The sequence below is a fragment of the Amia ocellicauda genome, chromosome 10, assembly GCF_036373705.1.
Source record: "Amia ocellicauda isolate fAmiCal2 chromosome 10, fAmiCal2.hap1, whole genome shotgun sequence".
In the NCBI taxonomy this organism is placed as follows: Eukaryota; Metazoa; Chordata; class Actinopteri; order Amiiformes; family Amiidae; genus Amia; species Amia ocellicauda.
Window position 1 is genome coordinate 6,727,102 of NC_089859.1, and position 23,476 is coordinate 6,750,577.

At 40.3% G+C, this 23,476-nt stretch overlaps 2 protein-coding genes across 5 annotated transcripts in view; both read left to right on the forward strand.

Moving 5' to 3' along the window:
* The first annotated feature begins 467 nt into the window (after positions 1 to 467).
* On the forward strand, positions 468 to 10,197 carry pgk1 (phosphoglycerate kinase 1). Its single transcript, XM_066714793.1, has 11 exons — positions 468 to 623; positions 2,980 to 3,030; positions 3,708 to 3,863; positions 4,056 to 4,200; positions 5,269 to 5,372; positions 6,482 to 6,601; positions 6,903 to 7,017; positions 7,239 to 7,418; positions 7,865 to 8,042; positions 9,191 to 9,289; positions 9,511 to 10,197. Exons 1-11 carry the CDS (start codon positions 559 to 561, stop codon positions 9,549 to 9,551), a joined length of 1,254 nt encoding a protein of 417 aa, XP_066570890.1. The 5' UTR covers positions 468 to 558; the 3' UTR covers positions 9,552 to 10,197.
* Positions 10,198 to 12,355: 2,158 nt separating this feature from the next.
* The window catches only part of amot (angiomotin), a 32,422-nt gene continuing 21,301 nt past the window's right edge, over positions 12,356 to 23,476 (forward strand). For 2 of the 4 annotated variants that reach the window (XM_066714795.1, XM_066714797.1), the window contains exons 1-3: positions 12,356 to 12,457; positions 13,278 to 13,407; positions 13,882 to 13,932. In XM_066714795.1, the coding sequence (XP_066570892.1) occupies positions 13,320 to 13,407; positions 13,882 to 13,932 (139 nt within the window). In that variant the 5' untranslated portion in view covers positions 12,356 to 12,457; positions 13,278 to 13,319. Of the gene's footprint in view, positions 12,458 to 13,274; positions 13,408 to 13,881; positions 13,933 to 16,161; positions 16,578 to 23,476 lie in introns of those variants that run through there. The other 2 variants (XM_066714796.1, XM_066714798.1) reach the window with 2 other exon arrangements.

Consider the following 23,476-nt stretch of genomic DNA (forward strand, 5'->3'; position numbering starts at 1 on the left):
TCATGGTTTACTGAATCAGTATGCGAACATACACAACATTGTTTAATCTGTGTTTTAATGTTTCTATTTTATAGAAGATCATGTTGAGTGTAACTAATCAAGCAGCATAAATTGCATCCTGGAACCATAGTAAGGACCTGACCCTTTAATAGTTTAGGTATAAGAATCTCTACACTTTTATTTGGGACTTAAAGTATATATTGTGCACGCTTTTCAAGATCATGAGGTGTTTACAATTCACTGTTTCAAGCGCATCATTTTTATATTATAGAAACTCTCACAATTTCCTAAGACTGCAGAGCTGACATCTTGCGTCACCGGAGACCGACGCAACTTCCGCATCTTTCACTTGTGGGCGGGCTGATGACATGACAGATGTGCTGACTGGCCAGTAGCAGGCGAGATCCTGCGCCGCGCGTAGTGATTCAGCCAATAAGCAGTGAGCGGGGCGTGAGTCGCAGGTCTGGCCCCGGACTGTATTTCATCGCCCCGTTAAGGTCATCCGCATTGGGAGCTTCTCTGTTGCGGCGACAAGACGGCAAGAGCACGAACTCCAACATGTCTCTGTCCACCAAACTCACGCTGGACAAGGTGGAAGTGAAGGGCAAGAGGGTGATCATGAGGTGAGGCTGTGCTGCTGCGGTGCAGATCGCTGCCATAACCGGGCGATTAACCGGTCGGTCACCCGGTCCAGGGCAGCCTGTTGTTTGACGACGCAGTCATTCTGTGTTTTGATGGCTGATTTTACCACTATTTATCACTTATAAATGCTGTTTAATTGCGTGGCTTTGGGTAACTGAAATACAGGGAGTGAAGGCTTTCTGAAGCGCACCTTAACTCATCTGGTTTCTTTATAATGCAGATAAAAGGCCTGGTATAATAATAATAATATTAAGGGCAGGGATTGCATTGGGTATGTGTGTAAACAGGTCGGCTTAATTATGTCTCCATTAGCGATGCAGTGCCTTTGAATAAATAAGTGTTATTTCTGTATGATGGTGAAATGGCATAATCTGACTAGGGTTTGTATCCCTGGGTTCAGGTAGGCAGCATAACTGTTTCTTATGTGTAAGAGATGATGCATAGTTGTCATTTGAAAACGCAAGAAATTGTGCAACTACAGACCAATTAGGCCTCATTGAATTATAATGGATTGTAAAATACTCTAGAGAACAATTCAGACTATATTAATACGTTTTTATCAATTTACTTTTTAAATCCACTGGATACAGCTACTTGTCTTAAATATATTTAACTTTTGATAAAGTGTGAATAATAGCCTAAGTTATTAACCTAATAGAGAGGTAATTGGTGTAATGTGAAACACATGCACCTTTAACATCATGTGTCCTTAAATAGCTTGAACAAACCAGGAAGTAGATGTCTACAGGCAAACTCTTGAATAAAAATGATAATCTCCTGTACTGACATGTAATGTGCTTTGATCTAATTGAAAACTCAGTGCTTACCCTCCACCCACACAGACTAAAACGTGGTGGTTGCTTCAGCAGAGCTTCATGAGTTGATTTCAGGTGGCTGTCGAGGCCTGTGTTTGATTGCTAGTCAAAGACTTGGATACACAAGGTCAGGCGTTGTCTGAGGGATGGAAAATTCCCATCACCCAGCCTCCATTTTTCCGTTTGAATTACTTCATCAAGCAGGCCTCGGCATAATTGGTTTTAATTCTACTTGTAGTCCGTCCTCTAAAGAGAGGCCTATTATGTTACAGACTGACAGTTTGAATAGCATTATTTTTGTAGATCTGTCTGTTTCACTGTTTTAGTGCATATTCAGATGGTTTAAGGGTTGCAGAACATACATGCAAAGCCTGGCTCTGATCCCATTTAAGAAGACTGGCCATCCTTTAAGCTAAATACTTAATATTCTCCACTGGCTGGATCTGTGTTGCAATGTGTGATGTAACCCCTCTGTCCCTGGCACTCTGATCGGTGCAGGATGCTCACATCCTGATTCAGAAAGGCGCTGTGCAACAACGGAGGAAACGTGGTTTTACATCTAGGCAGTATGAAACATGCATGGGTATCTTTGTATTTTGGGTCGCTGTTGACTTTATAAATTGCAGAGCACAGCCTGACTGCCACTGCCGCTGCTTGCTGTGTGCAGTTTTGCTATTGGTGGGAACTGAGCGTGCTTGCCAGAGAGACAGCAGTGGGATTACATAATAAAGGAGACTGTGTGTGCATGAATGCGTGCAACCCCGGGGAATCTGTCAGACTCTGGACTGCAGCAGCTCGTTGTAGGCCTTGCTGCCTTCAGTGGATCAGCAGATCGTAGCGCTGGAGTCTACCAGTGATGGCCTATTTCATAACCCTACTGGTTGATCAATAACAATCTGCCAGTGTAGGGAAAGGGAGGTGCTATGCTGCAGTCACTTATTGGCTTGCAACTAAAAATGTCTTTGTTCTCTGATTTTGTTTGTCCAATATATAACGGTCTTGCTTATATTTACATTTGTTTTAATTGCTCCTCTTGGCATCATGCTTTAAGGAAACAGCCTCTTAAAATTTTGCTTTTCCACAGCTTTCATAATTTCTCTTCAATCCTCTAAGCTTCTTAATTCTGACCCTCACAAAGTCGAAGATTTCCTTGTATCATCTATTTCTTGCCCAAAGTTGTTGAATAGGAGCGGAAAGGCTTGAGTGACTGTTGCTTAATTTCCTGTTAATGACGCCTCTCGGGGGACTATGAGCAATGTAGTGTGTTGTACTGAACTATTACAGGGAACCTTCAAAATATTTCACTCCTGTTGGGAATCATGTTAAATGTAGATGACTCATGGATTTCTAAATCTACATTTACTTGAACAAACTTATTTTTTACTACAATAAACTGATTATGGCCCCAGCATAAACACTAATCAAATAGGGCTCAGCTTTGCCGTTCTTTTCATAACCTGGATGTGTTTTGTGTAACTGAATTATTGTATAATTCATTTTTAATGACTTTTTTTTTTGTCAGGGTTGACTTCAATGTGCCCATGAAGAACAATCAAATCACAAACAACCAAAGGTAGGATCTCTGTTAACTTCACGTGACATGCTGAAGTTTTCACAACTGTACTCTTGAGGAGGGGAAAAAATTAAAAATAAAATCTGTGTTCTTCAGTCTTTCCCCTGATAGGTTTATCTCGGAGCAACAGCGTGCCTGTGCGGTGACATATTTTGAGACATGGATGGCATATTTGTCTGCACTTTATCTGTGTACACAAGATGCCTCTTAAAATTCTCCTTCAGTTGTAGACCTACGATCTGTTTAGTCATCCAGTTGAAACTTCTCAATACGGCCACAATACTCGAGCTTTGTTCTTCGGAGAGCTAATTTGCTCGTAACATTTTTTTATCCTGTAGTATTGTTTTGCTGTTTAATAAGGCAGCATTTTGGCATTTTATATTTAGCTGTTGGCTATGATTACTTTAGTCTGATTATAGTTGTCCTGTTAAATATAGCACTATAAGGAAATGTGTAGGCTTACATTTAAACAGTCTGTTTTGGTAGGAAAAGTATGTAAGAATTTAAAATCTTAAAATGCCCTGAAGATAACCATTCTGTTTTATCATTCATTTTTGTTGTAATTGCCTTTTGCATTGAGCTATTAAGGACCCTCCTCTGGGTTTGGTGGTTAATTGTTACTGAATATCAATTAAGTATTATAAATATCAACCCACTGTACTTCTGTTTCCTCTCAGGATTAAGGCTGCTGTGCCCACTATCCAGCACTGTTTAGACCATGGAGCCAAGTCTGTGGTGCTGATGAGCCACTTGGGGCGCCCTGATGGGAACCCCATGCCTGACAAATACTCCCTGGAACCCGTGGCCGCAGAGCTGAAGACGCTTCTGGGAAAGTAAGGCCAACAAAATGAGGTTTTGGGCTGCCTGATCTTTATTGTCCACTAAATGTTAAAGAATATTTATTTTCGTTGAATGTGTTCTCCTGGGTATAAAGCACAGAGTTCACATCATTAAAGATAAGCGTTTGCGGCTGAGAGTAGATGTGCAGTCCCCCGTGTCTCAGGAGCTGTGTGCTGTGTCTGCAGGGATGTGGTGTTCATGAAGGACTGTGTTGGGGCTGAAGTGGAGAAGACCTGTGCTGACCCGGCCCCAGGCACCATCATCCTCCTCGAGAACCTGCGCTTCCACGTGGAGGAGGAGGGCAAGGGCAAGGATCCATCCGGCAACAAGGTGAGGGAGCAGGGGGTCTCGATGAAACCCACACTAGAAAATGTACAGCCCCTGCACATTGCTGATGCAAGTGGTTGACTTATCCTCCATGAAAGGGACCTGGGGGGGGGGGGCACTGCATTACAATTAATCCTTCAAAACCCTTTTGCTAAAGAAGAATTTAAGAATAGGAGAACATTTGGAAAGTCAAGCCTGTTAAAAGTGGATTCTTCCAAGAAATTATACCAATATATTAAAGATCCTACCATGTTGGCTTCCATAAATCTGTTGCTACGAATTATATTCCTTAGCTGTTCCTAACTGGAACACTCCCTGCAAAGCTTCTGGAGATGGTACGTGCTGGGGAACAGTGTCGTATATCAGCATCGGGTAGCAGCGCTTACCGTGCGCTGCAGCACTGACCTGCTGACATTTACTCGAAGGTCACTGGGTCAGATGAGCTGGACCATGTTGCTTTTCTTGGCCTTCGAGCCAGGACAGGAATGCAGTCCTTGCAGCTCAGATACAGTGAGGGCAGCTGTAGGCGAGCGTACAGTACCGTGACCTTTGCAAGTATGCAGAGCAGATCCCCTCTGTACCCGGGCAACTGAGCTGCAGTGCAGGCTGGCTTTTACAGACGTTTATAGACCTTTTCATGACCTTTTCCTTCGACTGAAAGTGGTATGAAATTGATTGAAAGTTCAATGTTAATTTGCACTTGCAACCTCGTCCAAATATTGAGGTAGATATTTGCCTGTAAGAGTATAAAGATGCACATTGTAGAGATGGAGATGTTGAAAGTTCTGTAAAACTGTAAATAGCCAAATACATCAATTAAGAACAAATTGGCTATTCAATCTGGTACATAATTTGTTTTGTAGTGTTTAAAAAGCATATTTTGTCAGATTCCTTAGTTTGGGTTTTTCCAAATAACGCAGGCTTGCAGGACCTGTAATTTCAACTTGCAACTGAGGATGATGAAAGGAGACCATGAAGAAAGCTTGATTTGGAAGGGTACCATAGTCTGCCCTGCTGTGTATAAGGCCTGGTGTTCTGAGGAAGTTTTGTAATGTTTCCTTTTCCTTGCAGACCAAGGCGTCTCCAGAGAAGGTTGAAGCTTTCAGAGAGTCCCTGTCCAAGCTGGGGGATGTCTACGTCAACGATGCCTTTGGAACGGCACACAGAGCTCACAGGTACAGCACACAGGTGGCTAGTTGGTCTAGTTGTTGGGTAACGAAATATTTGTGTATTAATATACAATTTCTATTTTTTATGTTTTTCCCCTGAAAGTTCTGGTCATGTTTAATACATGTGAAGATGGGGAATCATTTTTAGTGCAGTTTAGGTTGTTTTTAGAGTAATAGTTTGACTCATTTTGTTGCATTTTGCTCCAGAACAGAGTTTACGAATCAAGCTAGGATTGCATTTTGCTCTGGTCTAGGATTAGTCTTGGATATAAATGTACACTTCTGTTAGGGTACATTTACGATAGTAAGGCAGGTTGAAGATGTGTGGGCTGGGGTTGTGGTTCTGGGTATTGTTAGGGCTACTAATTGGATAAGTATCTTATCGATGCATGTCAGTGGTGCCTATTGTGAAGGGCATCTATTTGATGGGTTTTTGAGATGTTATCCTTGTATTGACTACTGATTTGGCTGATTTAAAAATAAGAATGAATGCATAAAATAATGCACCTTAAATACAATTGTATAGGCTCTCATAAAGGTTTATGTGCAGGTTCTGTTCACTAGTTTGAATTCAGCTGTTCTGTAACTATTCAGTTGCCAGTTTTAGGAATAGCACAGCTGTCTGAGCCCGGCCAGGGTGGGGTGTGTAGAAGTCAGCTGGGCAGTCCTCCGTTCCATACACCCAAGTGACCCCTTGTGGCCGATACCAAGCTTATTTACACTCTCCCTCCCTCCCTTGACCGCAGAAGGGCCCAATAGGCATGGCATCCACTAGATCAATGCACCACTGTAGTGTTTCACCACAAACATTGGATTCCAGCCCATTTATAATGAACGTCAAACTGTAGTTTAATTTCTCAGTTGTGTAAGACTAATTAAAAACTCAATTTTTCGTTTGGTATGTTTGTACATTTCAATCCATGAACTTATTGAATTGGCATGCTCCTGTATATGGAGACCAAACTCAATATATGGGTTCACTTTTACAATTGCGGAGATCTTTATAGGCAGTGTCTACATTCAGGGTGAATCTGAACCTAGTGGGGGTTTTGTGAAGCACTTCTTGCATGTTAGCTGGTCACATTGTCAGTACAGGCCTGGTTGTGTCTCTCCAGCTCCATGGTGGGAGTCAATCTACCCCAGAGAGCAGCAGGCTTCCTCATGAAGAAGGAGCTGGAGTACTTTGCCAAGGCCCTGGAGAACCCGGAGAGACCATTCCTGGCCATCCTTGGAGGGTAAGCGTTCCAGTGAAAAGAAGTCTCTCTACCACTTCCTGTTAGTGTCACGTGTCTCGCTAATTTGTTAACTCTAAGCTCCTTGACTTTCTTCCGGTAGGTGCACAATGAACGTCTTAATGATTATCTTTGCAAAGACGTTGTGTATCGAACTGCTCAGAATGCTTGATTGTAATGCTCTTTTACTGGAAACGTGTTTGTCACCTCGGTGTCTGAAGACCGCTTTCAAAATGCTGGTTTCCACTTGTCATAAAGTGGACTCGGTTAGGAAGTTAACTCCCTTTCCTCTCTAATCATCCAGGGCTAAAGTTAAAGATAAGATTCAGCTGATCAACAACATGCTGGATAAGGTCGATGAGATGATTGTCGGGGGTGGCATGGCCTTCACGTTCCTGAAAGTGCTTAACAACATGGAGGTAAGCCTGGTGGAAGGGAATAGTCAGATCTAGAAGTTTTGGATTTCATGATTTGTGTTCAGGCTTCTTACTCTGGTGTGTGTTCGATTACACACCCATCTTGAACCACTGCATTAAGAGTTGTTGAACATTTGAGAGATAAAAGCTGACAATCTTAGGATACATATTTTTGCTTAACTTATGTTGATCTAACGAGGACTGAACTTGCCAATTTCTTTCAGATCGGTAACTCTCTTTATGATGACGAGGGAGCAAAGATCGTGAAGGACTTAATGGCCAAAGCTGAGAAGAATGGTGTGAAAATCAATCTGCCAGTCGACTTTATCACCGCTGAGAAGTTTGACGAGAACGCAACCACTGGCAAGGCTGTGGTGGCCAATGGCATCCCTGCTGGCTGGATGGTAAGTGTGGAAAAGAAATTCACATCTGCAACGATCTCTTTCTAGACGTGCAGCTGAAGTCTTTCGCTCAGACTTCTTTCCAAAGATCATCCGAGGAGAAATGCTTAGAGGTTTCAGATTTTGAATGCCGCAAACTCTACATCTTGAATTAAGGGTTGGGGAAAGATATTAATGGACCCTGTTTATTCACACGCAAGGTATAGACTTGACAGAACCAAATAACACTGTTCTGTCCGGACACCCCAATTCTGGAAATTACGAAGGATGATATTTTGTTGCGGACTTTAAGAATTATCCATGCCATATATGTGAAGTTATTTTTGCCACATGCCCATTAGTTGGCTTTATAACTACCAATGGATGCAACTAAAATAAACCCACACTTTTCATGGGTTTCATGGGTTTTTAGCAGTTTTGTAAGCTCTGTATTTCCTTTTGTCCCTTAGGGCCTGGATTGTGGCCCAGAGAGCTCAAAGCTTTTTGCAGATGCCGTTGGAAGAGCCAAGCAGATTGTGTGGAATGGCCCTGTGGGTGTGTTCGAGTGGGACAAATTTGCCAACGGAACCAAGAATCTGATGGACTGCGTGGTGCAGGCCACGTCAAAGGGCTGCATCACCATCATTGGTAGGTCAAAGCAACTCAAGCCTTCCATCCTAAGACCTCTCTGTAGTCAAGTATTGTCAAGGAACTGAATGGGTTCAGAGCTACTGGGGAAATTCATGCCCAGGCCAGGAAAGTAATAGGGAAAACAAGGAATTTACATGATTGAGTGTAGAAAATGGTGTACCATCACAGCAGCTTGTATTTGCACTGCAGTGTGTCTATCCATGTGTGGGGGTGAGGATGTGGGGAAAAGTCTTGGAATTGCCTGCTAGTGAGGAGTGAGGACCAGGGCTGTAGTGTGACGAGAACAATGGTTATAAATGCACTGTACACTTCCTTGGAAGTTCTACAGTATATCAATCCTAAAGCTGCCCTTAGCTGCCCCAAGTTTTATTGTCTATTGTCCAGCACATTCAAAAAATAGAACTATTGACCAATAATTAACCAGTGAGGTATTGCAAACTGAATTTTCAGTGGACTGAAGCTTGTTTGAACTCTGCACCTTCTGAACTTTAGTGTTTTTGTGTTAATGATCGTTCAGTATCTTGCTGTAAGTTACTTAATGGCTTAAACGGTTATCCAATGTGTTTGCAGACGCTCCTCCCATCCTGCAAGAATCTTCTAAATGTTCTAAACTTGAACATCCTAGATTTTATAAAAAATACTCTAACCTTTGGAAAGAGGGGGAAAAAAAGCGCAATCTTGCAAGCTGTTTTCCTGACAATTTTTTGCTGTACTTAGCTGGACACATCCATTTTGACTCCTAAATAGCGTAATCATCCATTTTATGTTTGCAACTTCTATTCACCACAAGGTGGTGCTAAAGTCTAGTAATAGCTTGCACAACAAGCAACAAAATATTCTTGCAATATTGGTCAAATTGTAGTCCCACAAAAGAGCATTCAGTAGAATTTGTATCTTCAGTTAAATGCACAAATTCCAGTTCAATGTGTAAACTGTTAGATATCTACCATCTTGAAAACTTTTAATAGTGCTATAAATAGATGTGTGCAGAACAAATTGTATTCTAACCTTTTACTAGCTGTTAATGTACCCTCAAGCCAACCGTTCAGACGTGTCCAGCTGTGTCTTCAGCAGTATGGGTTTTGTTGTGAATGTACGGTGCTGCCAGGCTGTGAATGTTCACCTGCACTGCGCTGCCGTTCTAGGTGGAGGAGACACGGCGACTTGCTGTGCTAAGTGGGACACCGAGGACAAGGTCAGCCATGTGAGCACAGGAGGTGGAGCCAGCTTGGAGCTGCTGGAAGGTAAGAGATGAGATGTCACAGATGATCAGATTTCTTTTGACAAGCTTTCCATCAATATATAGTTAAATGATTGTATTTATACCTAGTGAACTGGACCTCTGTTTATATTGAGTGGTGGTCTATTTTGACTTCTTTTTCGGATGTACCTCGTGTTGTATCGATTTGTTATTATGCCGATTTTCAGTTTGCAAGTGTGTATACGTATTATTTTTTGTTCACAGGTAAAGTCTTGCCTGGTGTGGATGCCCTGAGCAACGTCTAAAGCCCTGGCAGTGAGGACAGACCAGCGATGCGCTTCAGTGCACAGTCCCAGAGACCCTCTCATCACGACGCTTTTCGAGCACTGCTGGAACACAAATGATCAATTCCTCCCTCTGTACTGTACCAGGGTTGTAAAGACCTTTTAACAAAATGCCTTGATGACTAGGGTGAGGGGCGGGGCCCAGGCTCCTGCACTACATCTGACTAGAGCACTTAATTAGAGTGGTAAATTGCGGGTCTTTCTCGGGCTGCTTGTACAAATAAACCCCAGAACAAAGTGACACGCACCCCTCTGTGCCCTGCCTTTGCTGTGTTACTCAAAGGGACATAGTTTCACCACGAAGCAGGAATTGGTCATTTGTGACTGTGTTAATGCGTGCTTGTGTGCCTCACTGGTTCGAGTGTTAAAGTATACAATCTCAAAACATGTTTACTGTTCTATGTCGTAATGCTAGAGTTTATATTTGATATGTGTTGCCTCTGTACAACGGTTCAGTCTAGGAAGCTCCCATGATGTTAATTTCTCTTCCCTCTGTCCTGGTCTTCAGTAGCAGCTTGTAACTGTTAGCCTTTGGTTGACGATGTATGGTCTGAACAGTATATGCCATGACGGCTGCTAATTGAATAAAAAAATGTGTAAAGTGAAAGTGTAATTTTATTTTATTTCACCTCCCCTATCGGATTATTTTCTTGCAATGACTCTGATTGCATCACATTTACAAACTGCATTCTGTGAGAAGTTTAATTTACAATACTTGAGCCTTTGGAAAACAAAAACAAAGATCATGCCAAAAGTATAGTCTTGGTCTATACTTGGTCATTACCCAAGGGTTTGCAAGTATAACTGAAACCCTGTTATGACTTCATGAGAACTACTTCAATGTTGCCATCCTGGCCCTTTAGCTATACACTATAATTTCAATTCCCAGTAATCTCTACTAAACAAGTGGTTTTAAGATTTATATTGCTATATATTGCTATATATTGCTATATATTGCTCACCTAAAGGATTATTAGGAACACCATACTAATACTGTGTTTGACCCCCTTTCGCCTTCAGAACTGCCTTAATTCTACGTGGCATTGATTCAACAAGGTGCTGAAAGCATTCTTTAGAAATGTTGGCCCATATTGATAGGATAGCATCTTGCAGTTGATGGAGATTTGTGGGATGCACATCCAGGGCACGAAGCTCCCCTTCCACCACATCCCAAAGATGCTCTATTGGGTTGAGATCTGGTGACTGTGGGGGCCAGTTTAGTACAGTGAACTCATTGTCATGTTCAAGAAACCAATTTGAAATGATTCGACCTTTGTGACATGGTGCATTATCCTGCTGGAAGTAGCCATCAGAGGATGGGTACATGGTGGTCATAAAGGGATGGACATGGTCAGAAACAATGCTCAGGTAGGCCGTGGCATTTAAACGATGCCCAATTGGCACTAAGGGGCCTAAAGTGTGCCAAGAAAACATCCCCCACACCATTACACCACCACCACCAGCCTGCACAGTGGTAACAAGGCATGATGGATCCATGTTCTCATTCTGTTTACGCCAAATTCTGACTCTACCATCTGAATGTCTCAACAGAAATCGAGACTCATCAGACCAGGCAACATTTTTCCAGTCTTCAACTGTCCAATTTTGGTGAGCTTGTGCAAATTGTAGCCTCTTTTTCCTATTTGTAGTGGAGATGAGTGGTACCCGGTGGGGTCTTCTGCTGTTGTAGCCCATCCGCCTCAAGGTTGTACGTGTTGTGGCTTCACAAATGTTTTGCTGCATACCTCGGTTGTAACGAGTGGTTATTTTAGTCAAAGTTGCTCTTCTATCAGCTTGAATCAGTCGGCCCATTCTCCTCTGACCTCTAGCATCAACAAGGCATTTTCGCCCACAGGACTGCCGCATACTGGATGTTTTTCCCTTTTCACACCATTCTTTGTAAACCCTAGAAATGGTTGTGCGTGAAAATCCCAGTAACTGAGCAGATTGTGAAATACTCAGACCGGCCCGTCTGACACCAAATACCATGCCACGCTCAAAATTGCTTAAATCACCTTTCTTTCCCATTCAGACATTCAGTTTGGAGTTCAGGAGATTGTCTTGACCAGGACCACACCCCTAAATGCATTGAAGCAACTGCCATGTGATTGGTTGGTTAGATAATTGCATTAATGAGAAATTGAACTTGAAATTGAAGTGTTCCTAATAATCCTTTAGGTGAGTGTATATACTATATTATATTATCTGTGCAGAATGAATAGGCCCAGTGTAATAAAATCGGTCATGTTTGATGGTAGTACAGTTTTCCAGGTGCTCAGTCACCATAAACAATCTAGCCTAATCTAGTGGAAGAAGTTTTGACCTTGATTGTAAGTGACCATGCCACCTCATGCCAAGACCTCCAGTCCTGGTCTTATCAGCAACATGTCCAGACCAACTGGGTGAACTTGATATAAATGGGTTTCATTAAGAATCTGGTCTGGAAAATTACTATTGGCCAACAAGAAGGTGAGGGTCTGTGTTAGACTGCCCATAAAGTAATGTTTTTGGTGATCAGTATAAAGTAGGAATGATTACAAAATTACATTACAAAAGATACAAAATTAGTATTTCTATTAAAAACAATATATTGTGAATCTTGTACATCGCAGAAGGGAAGATTACAACATGGAATCAAATGCAAAATGATTCAAGCCACGTCTTTAATCTGTTTAACATATTACGTCCTGTAGATTTAGCTGGTATAGACAATACGAAAGCAATAACTACAAACCCCACAATGCACCTGGGCGTGTTTTAGACCCCGCCCCCTTTGTGTACCTGTGCAGGTGAACTGTGCTCTTGGGAAAACACCTTATTGTTTTACAGCTGTAAATGTGGACGTGGACGAGATTAAGGCGAAGCGGGTGAGTACATTAAAACTGATAATTGTTCGCTGTGTATCCGATTTTGAAGCAGAACAAACTAAATACCAGAAAGACAAAGTGAACATGCTCTCTGTTCCTGAGGAAAGCGGCTCCGTTGTGTTCTCGGTCTTTTGTACTGACATTCAAGCTGTAATTGGCATATCAGTTACAATGTCAGAGCATCCGTCTCGACCAGGTTAAGAGTTTGGTTTTATATTCGTGTCCTTCCTAGAAATGAACGTTTGTTGAATGCATTGTGAAAATGAATCTCCACACACCGGCGTCTTGGTTTGAACACCATCTCTAAACATCAAGGCAATATGAATGACTGCAGAGTAGCATGCACCTGTATTACCAGCTTGGGCATTATTATTTTTGTACAGTGTATTTGATGTGGGGTTTTTTTGTGAATACAATATTAATAAACAATTACAATTGATAAACAATTAGAATTTATTTCTAAAAGGTAAAAACATATAAGGAAATATATGTTTGTTCTTTATCTTAATTTATGTTAACCAAAAAAAGAACAATGGATGTTTCTTGTTCACAACCAAAAACAGGTAGGCTATAGAGCTATTATTCATGCTGGAATTACTAAGTTTTGGAAAATATTGATTTCAAAAGTGTTGAAATAGATCTGTAGTGTTTGATTTCACTACATGACAGTCAGACCTATTATTCGCATTAGCCAGAATGAAAGCATTTGCGTTAATTACGAGATTGATATGAATGATCTATTGACAGCAACAATAAATGGTCTTTGACTTAATTGTGAAGTTGTGAATAATACTAATTCACTTTCTTCCTCTGGAAGTAGGAGGGGGCTATGATGAGTAACATCTGAGTCCAGAGGAGCACCATGGCTGCTGTGGAGGAGTGGACAGCCCAAGATGTGGCTGACTGGATCAATCACATCGGCTTGCCGGCACATTCTCTGAGCTTCCTAGGTATTGGATCTGCAGAGTTGTCCATCGTTAACAGACGGGATTTGTAACTCGTTCCGAAGTCCTAAGCAGATTCCCTCTAATCTGTGTTCTCAGGGGAGCTGCTTTGAATACTCTAAACTGCTCTGTAATATATATAGTGCAATACTCGTGTAATGTGGCCCACACTGTCAGTATTGTGTTTTTGTTTTTCTGTGAATTAACATCTGTTTAATTTGGTGCTCTTGGTGACAGTATTGGCAGCACCTTCGTCAGGGCCTAGTCCCTGTGCGGATGATTTTCAATGCTTGTCGTGTGTCATCAGAGGGTGCTCTATATACAGCCGACTAATATTTAACTTTCTGCTCTCGGCCTTCCAGGACACCGAAGAACATCAAAGATTAATTATTTAAATGGTCGAGGATTACTAGAGAGGAAAAGTTAATTAATTGAAAACTTGGTGTTGTTTTAAATAAATGTTTGCTTTTTGTTTTTTAGACAATGCTGTCACAGGATTGGATCTTTTGGAAATCAGCGACTCCATTTTAGGTAAGAAGCAATCTGTCAGTTTCTTAATCCTACAACATATGGTCTGTTTTCATTGTTTCTCAGAAATAAATGTTAATATTTCTTCATTCTGAGTTATTTGTTTTAGGATGGGGGCACATCAATTCTTAGATTTCCATAGAACATCTGTAAACCAGCATCTGATTACAGTAAATCATGGAAATGTAAAACCTGCTTTAATTTGACATGTTTCAATTGTAATGACATTTGTAAGAGAACATATTTAGCTTATAGCTGCAAAACTGGAATAACTACAGTGTTTCTGGGGAAATATATGAATATTATAAATACTTATACTATACGTTTATGGTATCATGAGACATTTACTCATACTACATAGCTTGTTTTTAATGGAAGTGAAGTCAGGTCGATGAGTAACATTCACCCATTCTTATTGTAAACATTGAGTTGTGTAGTCTCCAGGGATCCTAAAGGTTTGTTTCTGCGTAACGCACGACTGTGGTGATGCGACCTGGCTGATTGCCCATTGAGGCAAGTAAGCGTATACTGTGAGGAAGTTTTATGGGCGATTGTGAAAATGAAAAACAGTTTTTGAATGAACATTTTTAATTAAGGTCATTAATAATAAAAAGCAGATTGATGTAAAAAGCAGTGAAACAAAAATGATCCTAGCAAAGCATTATGAGATGCACATTACACAGACTGTCAGAATCTGTATACTGTATATGTGTTAAGATCTTATAATGTGTGAAAATCCTCATGGGGACCAATAGAAAAGATCCTTTATGATAATGTGACTGCATTCCCTACAAATAAATCACACCACGATCATAGTTGAGCAGTAATCATATCATTATTAATAATGATAGGCTGTTCTAATACCTTGTCTGTGCTTCTGTACAATAAAATTGGGAAGGGCACATTTTAAGTATAACCTGACTCTCATTAGCTTTTCCAATTGAACATGTGTATTAGTAGATTAGCCACTTGGCTGACTTGTTTCACGGTATTTTGAAAGCCTGGCTAGAAGAGCTGAGAAAATAGCTGCTATTATACCTGCATTTACTGGAGCTAGTTATAATGGTGTGCATTATCAATCAGTACTATGTAGACCTCAGTTGGCTAATTAACTAAGCAGCCCAATTTAAAATAGGGTTAAATATTGTGTTTTTACCTTGAATTCAGCTTGACTGGTTCAGATAATGAACCTTTCCCTGTTTTTTGCTTGCTTTGGTTGAATGGCTGTACTTTTTCTGTATCTAAAAGATGCATACTGTTTCTTTTTCTTTCTCATGCCATTTGTACCAATAATAGCCTGGGCTGGAAGTGAAAGAATAACTTTTGGAATCCAAGCAGGATTTCCCAAGTGTTTGGCCAGAGCCTGCTTTAGATTAAATTATTCAGGCTCTGTTCCAGGCATGGGAGGAATCCAAGAGGCTGCCTCTCTGCCGAATGCATTATTGAAAAACAATCATTAATGTATTGGGGAAATGAACTGGCGTCCTTTTGAAACCTCGGCTCCAAATCCGGAGGCACACTTAACCCGACTTCGATAGTGTTTTCATGTAACTTGACATTTTATGGAAACAAATGCAGCCCATTTCAGATTGCTTTTACAGAAGTCAGATGTGGGGGGAAAAAAAGACTGAAATTATCAAAAGGTTATTTGATTCTGGAGTCAATTTTATCAGCTTGCAGATCCCTTAATCCAACTTCCAGCTGCTTCTCTCTGCTGTTCTGCTTTTCCTTCCTGTCTAATTGCTTATAGTCTTGTACAGGTGAGGTTTCATACCTAATGCTATAAATCTGTTCACAGGGATCGAATAACCATTCGATTTCTGACATGTAAAGTACTATATTATTAATAAGGATAATCATTATAAAATAATATTAAAATAAGAGTATTTTCTGAACCAATGCAGTAAATGTAAATATTTTGTATTAACTCTAACTACAATGAAATATGAATTCAGTGTAGCCTACACAGCATCAGTTTGCGTTTGGATAAGGATGTGAAAAAGAAGGGGCTCCACAAGAAGCCAATGCAAACACAATGTGATAACTGGACATGAGAGGGCAGGGCAGTGTGGCTTTAAAACGTCGCTACAAAAGGCTTTTGTCGTTTTTATTGAACTAACTCCTGACTGACATCCGCAAAAGCCAACGGCAACTGCAGGGATCTGGCCGCCCTCCAATCACAGCCAGGAGGAGGGATTTCCCATCTCCAAACTTTGGGATTTCTTCAGGATAGGAAAGGTGGGGGGTTTTGCGTCTTCAGACCCGGATTAGTGATGAATTTGCCGGAGCTGATCTTTTGCGGTTGGTAGGGGGGAGGTTGCTCTTTCCCTCATGCGTTGCTCTGCCAGCTCCGTGCGAGAAGTTCGCTCAAGTTTTTGCACTTGGGTTGAGATCGGAGAAGAGCAGGATCCGCTTTATTGGGGAAAAGTGAAAGCGCATTCCGGTCCGTATTAAGAGCTATGCAGGGACTCTGCTGCGGATCAGCCATATTTCAGCAGTTTAAGGACCATTGCCCCAGGGTTTGTACAGCAACAGGAGATATCTGATGTGCTTTAGAAAGGACTGCATCTCTGACCACAGCATGGGGATACACTGGCGGAGCAGAAGACCTGATGTTCACAAGCGACAGATCTAAGGTCATCTGAAAGGTACATGATTTAATTTGGCTTTGGCATCTATGGCCAATACGTGGCTGTAGATCCGGTCTCCGTAGATTTTGCAAGTTGGCACCGCATCGCATTTGTATTGTTTGAAATACTGGTGAGGATCCGTGTGATTTCAAACTGCAAAGTGTGCAAAATTGATTGGCTCCAAGGTGCGCAAAAGGTAGACGATAGATGAATGAATGACATTTTGCACCATGTGAAACAAGCGTGTAACTCCAGCAAAGATGCAGCTGGATAACCGTTAGACATACCTGCTCTGATTATTGATACAAAGTTACAGGTAGTTTCGAACAAATAGAGATCACCCAATAAAACAGTGTACAGATCAAGAATCCTCTAATAGAGAGAATGAAACAAAACACGCAGTTGGTCTCTAATACTGGAAAACAAATGTTGCAAATTCTTATTCTCTAAGTTATTGTTGTTCGTGCTTACTTTCTCACTTCACAAACCATTTGGTATAAATATGTTTGATTGTGACTTGACATCTCTTATGAAAATAATTATTGATACTTTTTAACCTAATAAGTTAGTTACTGTGCAAAGGGAAGCTTAAACAAGTTAAACTGATACCAATAGCTGCAGACGATTTCCAAAAACCATATATATTTTTTCACATGTTGTGAAAGCTGCTAACACCAGGATATAATTGCATTTGGTATGTGATTAAAATAAGCCCTGTTTGAACATGCTCTTTTGCATGTATTTTATTTATTATTTTTATCGTACAGAATGGACATTAATCAAAGCCAATGTCATGACATTTGGTGCTTGTTATATCCATCCCATTGATTTCTTCAGAAAATGTGGGCTATAACTCATTTGGATTTGCATCACATTCTCACAATCTTCGCCAACTCAGAGTTTTGACTTAAATTAAATTAAATTAAATTAATATCCTCAATCCTGTTTTTCTTCACAAAGCACATTGCATATACATTTAGGCTACTGTTGCATTATTGTACATTACATGTCTTTAAAACCATATATTTGATAGTAAAATGTATTCACAAAGTTGCAAGAAAATGTACAGTGTTTTATATATAAATAAATGTGTGTGTGTGTGTGTGTGTATGTGTGTGTATGCTATAAGCTTAATGGAAAGTGTGAATGATGCATTTTAAGGAATGGCTGCATTAAAATGAATGTGTGACCTGACATGGCCCAAGGGCTGATAAACAGATGCCCTGCAAAGCGGTTAAGATAGGTAAGAAAGTAGAGATGGTATAATGTGAAGTTCAGTGGTGACTCATCAACTGATTAAAAGTGACCTTTCAGACGAAAAATGACATTGATGTCAATGTCTAATTTGCAGACCAAATGTTTGTTGGGTTAATGAAAAAACTAAAAGCCAACCAAACTATTACTGTTAAAATAATTAAAACAATGCATATGTGCTGGTGTGGTGTCAGAATCCATTGTTGGACATACCAGTAGTATAGTTGTAAGCTCCTTTAGCTTTGTGCATAGAAGTAGTAATAATAATGTAATGGTCATAATTTTAATTAATTGGCAATTTCCCTGCAGTGTTCCTACATTTAAACCTGGGTTCATTCATCACAAAATATGAGCTACTATAAAATGCTGTAATAATAATAATAGAAATGAATTAAAAGGTAGTTAAAGGTTAAGTGTTATAAATAAACAGGTTTGTGAGTTACAGTGTGAACATTGACATAGCTGTGTTTATTGGCGTACATAAAATGGTTGACAACATGGCTGGGTTTCATAACCTGTAAAGTGTGAGAGAAATTATGAAATGGAAGTAAAAAAATACTGCAGTAGTTGACAGATAAAAGCTAGTTTTGAGCGAATTCTGCTGTTAGTTAATCAGACTTGCAAGTTTCTGGGGGCCAGTGAGATTTTGTGAAGTGATTCAAGTATCTCCCTAGAATAAATATGTAGCATGAATGTCAACAGATGTTACACAGTTTCTCTTAGGAATGTCTGAGAACTGTGAAGAGGAGAACTTTGTGTATACACAATTGCAAATGCAAGCAGGACAAGCTTGGCATCCGAGTCTGTTATGCTGTAGCTTTATATCATGGAAGATAGATGTGTTTTGAGCCGCCGTTCATTTAAAAACAATGATGCTTTTTAACATTTTATCATTTTTAAATGAAGGTTTCACAATGACAAAACAAAAGTAGAAAGTAATTTAATGTGGGAGTGGATATATAAACATTCTGTAGCAAATGCTTTTACTATTTTTGAACTGAAGCATACACGCAGAGGGGGATGTATTTTATAAACTAATGAACATCGGAGCCAAATACGTCAGAGGACATGGGGTCTGTCCTCTGGGGTCTGCTTCATCATACTAAATAATTGATTGCAAGTTTGTGGAAGGAGCTGATATCTGTTGAGTAACACTGGCTATGAAAAAAAACAATTATAATAACAACGAGAAGCCAGGTCCTGTAAATGCATATAAGCAGCCATTTTTGGTGATGTATATTCATGGATTTCATAGGAAAGTTCCAGCATTAGAACAAAATGCTTATAGGTTGAAAAAGGTTATCTGACAGGAACATGGGATTAGATGTGTTTTCCCAGATAAATAAGCTAGTGTCTGTCATAGCAGTTGTATGTGTGCCTTTGATTAAAGGGTGAAAAAGTTCAGTCTTAAAAAATGCTAGGTAGAAGGGAAGTGTTTATAATACAACCGGAATGGGAAATATTTGACATTTGATGAGTGATTCTTGACCCTATCTAAAAATAAGCATTTGCTTTTAATCACCCTTTAGTTTTTCTTTGTTAGAATAATAAAGGACCATTTCCTTGTGTGATAAAATTCTCCTTTCTTTTTGTAAGTCTAATTTTGTTTTATTATGGATAACAGGATTCTTGTAAGGTCATTATTTGTTTTAATACAGCTGACTTGGCACATTTTGATTTCTAATGTTTCACTTTCGCTTGTTCACATGATTGGCAATCGGCCTTAAATGCTACTCCGATCATGGCACAGTCTTTTAGGGGGATGTGTTGAGGTAATAACTGTAAATGAGTGGAAAAATCCCACCCTTGATTTATGAGACCAACAAAAACTTTGTTTATTGGAAGCAATTGTAGACTTCACAAGGGATAACATTGAAAACGTTGATTTTTTCCAGTTGAACACAGCCTTGGAAAATTAGGAGTTAGAAAGAAAATATAGTGAACTATGTACTGGAGCCATGAGGTATCAAAAGTTTTCCTTATATTCATTAAAATATGTATGTGTTATTTTTTGCCTTTGAAGTGTGTCGGCTCCCTTCAGCAGTTTTTGCCTTAATAATCTACCTAGTGGAGAATGCGAAGCCCTTGTTCAGCTGTAGTTGTAGTCGGTGTCGGCCAGGAAACTGTCCAGCGGCAGTGACTCACCCAGAAAGAATGTCTCTGACTGTTGAACTCTCTCTCTCTCTCTCTCTCTCTCTCTCTCTCTCTCTCTCTCTCCAGCTCTGTGCCTTCTGCTGGTAGCTGATTCAGCCTTGAAAGCACTAAGATAATAAAGAGTTGTTTAGTTGTTCTCAATTGGTTTGCTGGTGCATCAAGGCATATATTGATAAAGCATTTCCCACCCCTTTTTTGTTTATTGTTTATTGTTTATTTTAATTTATTTTGTAAGAACAGTTTCTCAAAAATTGAAACTAAGGACTTTGAATCCTGCTAGATTTATGGATTGACCTCTAGTGTGGTTTTCTGTTGGGGAAAATCTAAAACAAATTGGGTTGCCTAGCATGCTTGAAAAAGGGTAAACTTTGAAAATGACTGTCTGTTTGTTTTGTTTGTTTCCACGCTTACAGTGTTAAGCACAAGACAGAGCTCTCCCACATGTTTCAGTAACGAGTGTGTTTTATAAGATGGAATTAATCATTTTGCAGGGCCTTCAATCGTGCCTTTTGAGAGTTGCTAATGCTAAAGCTGTGGTTAGCATACATAGTGTATGACTGAAGGGATTTAAAATAATGTAAATTAGATTTAAATGAATGTGATTCCTGGAGAAGCAGTGGGACAGATGTGGCACACATTGTTTCAGGCACATATCTGGAGTGGGCTCTCCCACAGCACGCAAACAAGCGTGTGAAGTTATTGCTGCTGTCTGCTCGGCTATTATGAGGAAATAAAAGTGTGTGTGTGTGTGTGTAATGGGGGGTGGCAGTAACACTGACTTCCTATAGTTCCACTTTCTGTTGGAAAAAATTGTAAACTGAACCCCTTGTATGTGATGTATACCACTGGGAAGTGCAGTGGCCACTAGGTGGGAATGCAGACCCACTGGGCAGACAGGACTTGAGAGGTTGGGTTTTTGTTTCAAGGTCTGAAAAGGTGGATACGAGATCTTGGCATCATTCCAAGAGGAGGCAGTCAGAAAAAAAAAAAAGTACCAGAGAGAAGAAAAATATTTGGGCACAGTAAAACTAGTTTCTAGGAGGAGCTGTGGATTTTCGTTTCAGTATCTTGGAAGTGGAAATATCCTGCTTCCTAGTGATGATGTACCAGGTGGAGTTTGAGATACGGACCAGTCAATTTGTGCTAAAACATTAAAACGTATTAGCACACTTTGTATCATCTTAAAATGCATTCAAGATATCTATATTTCTAAAAGTGGTCTCTGTTACTGTTAACACATTTATACTGTGGTTATTTAGATTTGGCAGAGTAATCTAAATGATCTTCTTACTCGCAAGAAAAATAAGTCTCCCACTTCTGCCTAGTAAATTAAGTAAAATTGTCTTTTAAAGACCTTATGCTGTTCTGAACCATAGAATATCAGGAGGTAGTGTCAGCATAACGGTGGGAATCCCCTCATTTCTACACCCGATTCACATGCCAGTGACACTGTTCACGGTCTTGCTTTTTTGCATTTTGTTAACCAGGAGTTTATAGAAAGGGGATTCCCTGTCTTTCCCATTCCTGGACTGCCTGCCATGAACAATGTTTGTTAATTTCATTTTATCTTCCATCTGTATTGAAAAGCTGGACTGAAGCTTCTCAGTGCCATGTGATGTGTAATTGTTTAAAAGAGGCAATGGCATTTTTCAGGAGAAAGAAAGATATAAAGAAATGTCCACAAAATGAATCAGTGCCATTTCATTTTAGCAGCACATGCTTTTTATTAAGGGGTTGGGGGGGAGGCTGTGTGTTGCAATCTTTTGGACTGTATCTACCAGTAAGGAAACCACATAATGAAGGGTCATGATAGAAAACTGCTTGGCAAGACTGTGCAGGGTTTCAGGATGCTAATGGCAGCAAGAGGATCTGTCAGGCGCTGCTACATCCCGGGACTCTACAGCAACTGCTTAAAGATGCAGTAGTATCATTTTAGTCCATTATATTTTTGAATGTATTCTTCTGTCACTTTCTGTTCTTATAGGCACGGAAAGTAGTAAGCATTGACATCAGTAATAGCATAATATCTTGCAATTGCATGGCATGGCACACAGCCAAACATGCACAGCGGTAATGTTTTTCTCTTGTAATGTAGTTACTGTTTCTAACTTGAAGCATTTGAGAGTTTCATGTATCCAAGAGGACCAGTCGTTATGAATGATTGGACTTGTTCTCTTCACTTTAATCTGGTTATCCCAGAAGTGATTGTAAATGTATCAGAACAGTGCTGGAGGTTATAGTTTGAGAAGAGCAGTGTGATTTGAGTAAATTACGATGTCAAGTATTGAAAACCATTCACTCCAGTCATACTTTCAATGAATCTGTTAACGTTGGCAGTTGAATCTCTGCCTCAAGAGTTTGCTGGTTGAATGTTGAGGTATTACCAGAAGACACTGATCAAAAGTCGATAATGTGAGCCTTACTGTATGCCTATCCCTATGCTTCCCTGTTCAACAGCTTTGCCAGTCGAGCAGATTAAGCCTGGGATCTTTTTTAAGTGACTTGGGCCTCTCTGTTAGTGCCTTCGGACAAACTCCTCCTGTCTTTAATGGAATTAATCTTTCAGAGATGCAGTGGAAAAGGGCGGCACGTTGAAGACTGCGTAGATATGTCGGGGTTTCCTGGCATAATCCTTTTCGAAAGCTACTGCAGCACGGTACTACTCTAGTAAATGTAATGGACACTGTAGGAGGCTAATGTTTACTCAATACAGTGAGAATGGCAGGCTTTCTACTCTGGAATGCTGCATTTCCTGCTTCGAGTTCCTGCCATGTGTGATTCAGTTCTCACTTTCTTAATCTGCCTCTCTCGCTCTCTCTCTCCCCTCTTTTTTCCCTATTTCTGTCCGCCTTTTTTCCTTCACTCCCCAACCCCCACCCCCACATCCAAGTTCTGCACCATCCTCCTTCGAAACAATATTGTCAGTGTTATCATGTCCTACATTAAGTTCAAGGAAAAATGTGAAAAGAGCTTTCTGGTCTGCATTATGAAACTGGAACGCTTCCATTAACATTTCTGTGCTATGTAAACAGTAATATCGTTGTCTGCAAACATTGTACATGTGGCGGTGGGGAGGGGGCTCAAGGAGTTGTTTAAGTGCACCCTACTTTTCCCTGTATGTTAGACCTTCCTGTTCTGTGGCTGGCGACATGTGACGGTGTGTGGAATGTGTTCAGTTCTTTGTGGTTAGTTTGCCAGTTGATGCTCGAGGCGAGGTGTAGTGTTTCACTTCCCATAAGCAGGAGGGAACAGGTGGGATGCTGACTGGAAAGCCCTTACTGCCAAAACTATCCAGGAAAGTGAAAATAAAAGGACAAAGAACACCAGGGACACTAATTCAGATTAGTGCTTGTAGAAAACTATTATTAGATGATTCAGATGGTGTTTTTCTGCTGAACGATAGTAAATGACGGACTGAGGTGATTAATACTTAAAATTGAAGAAGGGTTGTATCACTTTGTCACTGTGGGAACTAAGAAATGACAGGAAACTGATTCACCTGGCGAGAG

Excerpts from the sequence above, each read along its gene's own strand:
- pgk1 (XM_066714793.1), top strand. The coding sequence starts at position 559 with ATGTCTCTGTCCACCAAACTCACGCTGGACAAGGTGGAAGTGAAGGGC. Across the intron at positions 4,201-5,268 it reads AGGATCCATCCGGCAACAAG|ACCAAGGCGTCTCCAGAGAA; the intron begins GTGAGGGAGCAG and ends TTTTCCTTGCAG. Across the intron at positions 7,419-7,864 it reads GCATCCCTGCTGGCTGGATG|GGCCTGGATTGTGGCCCAGA; the intron begins GTAAGTGTGGAA and ends TTTGTCCCTTAG.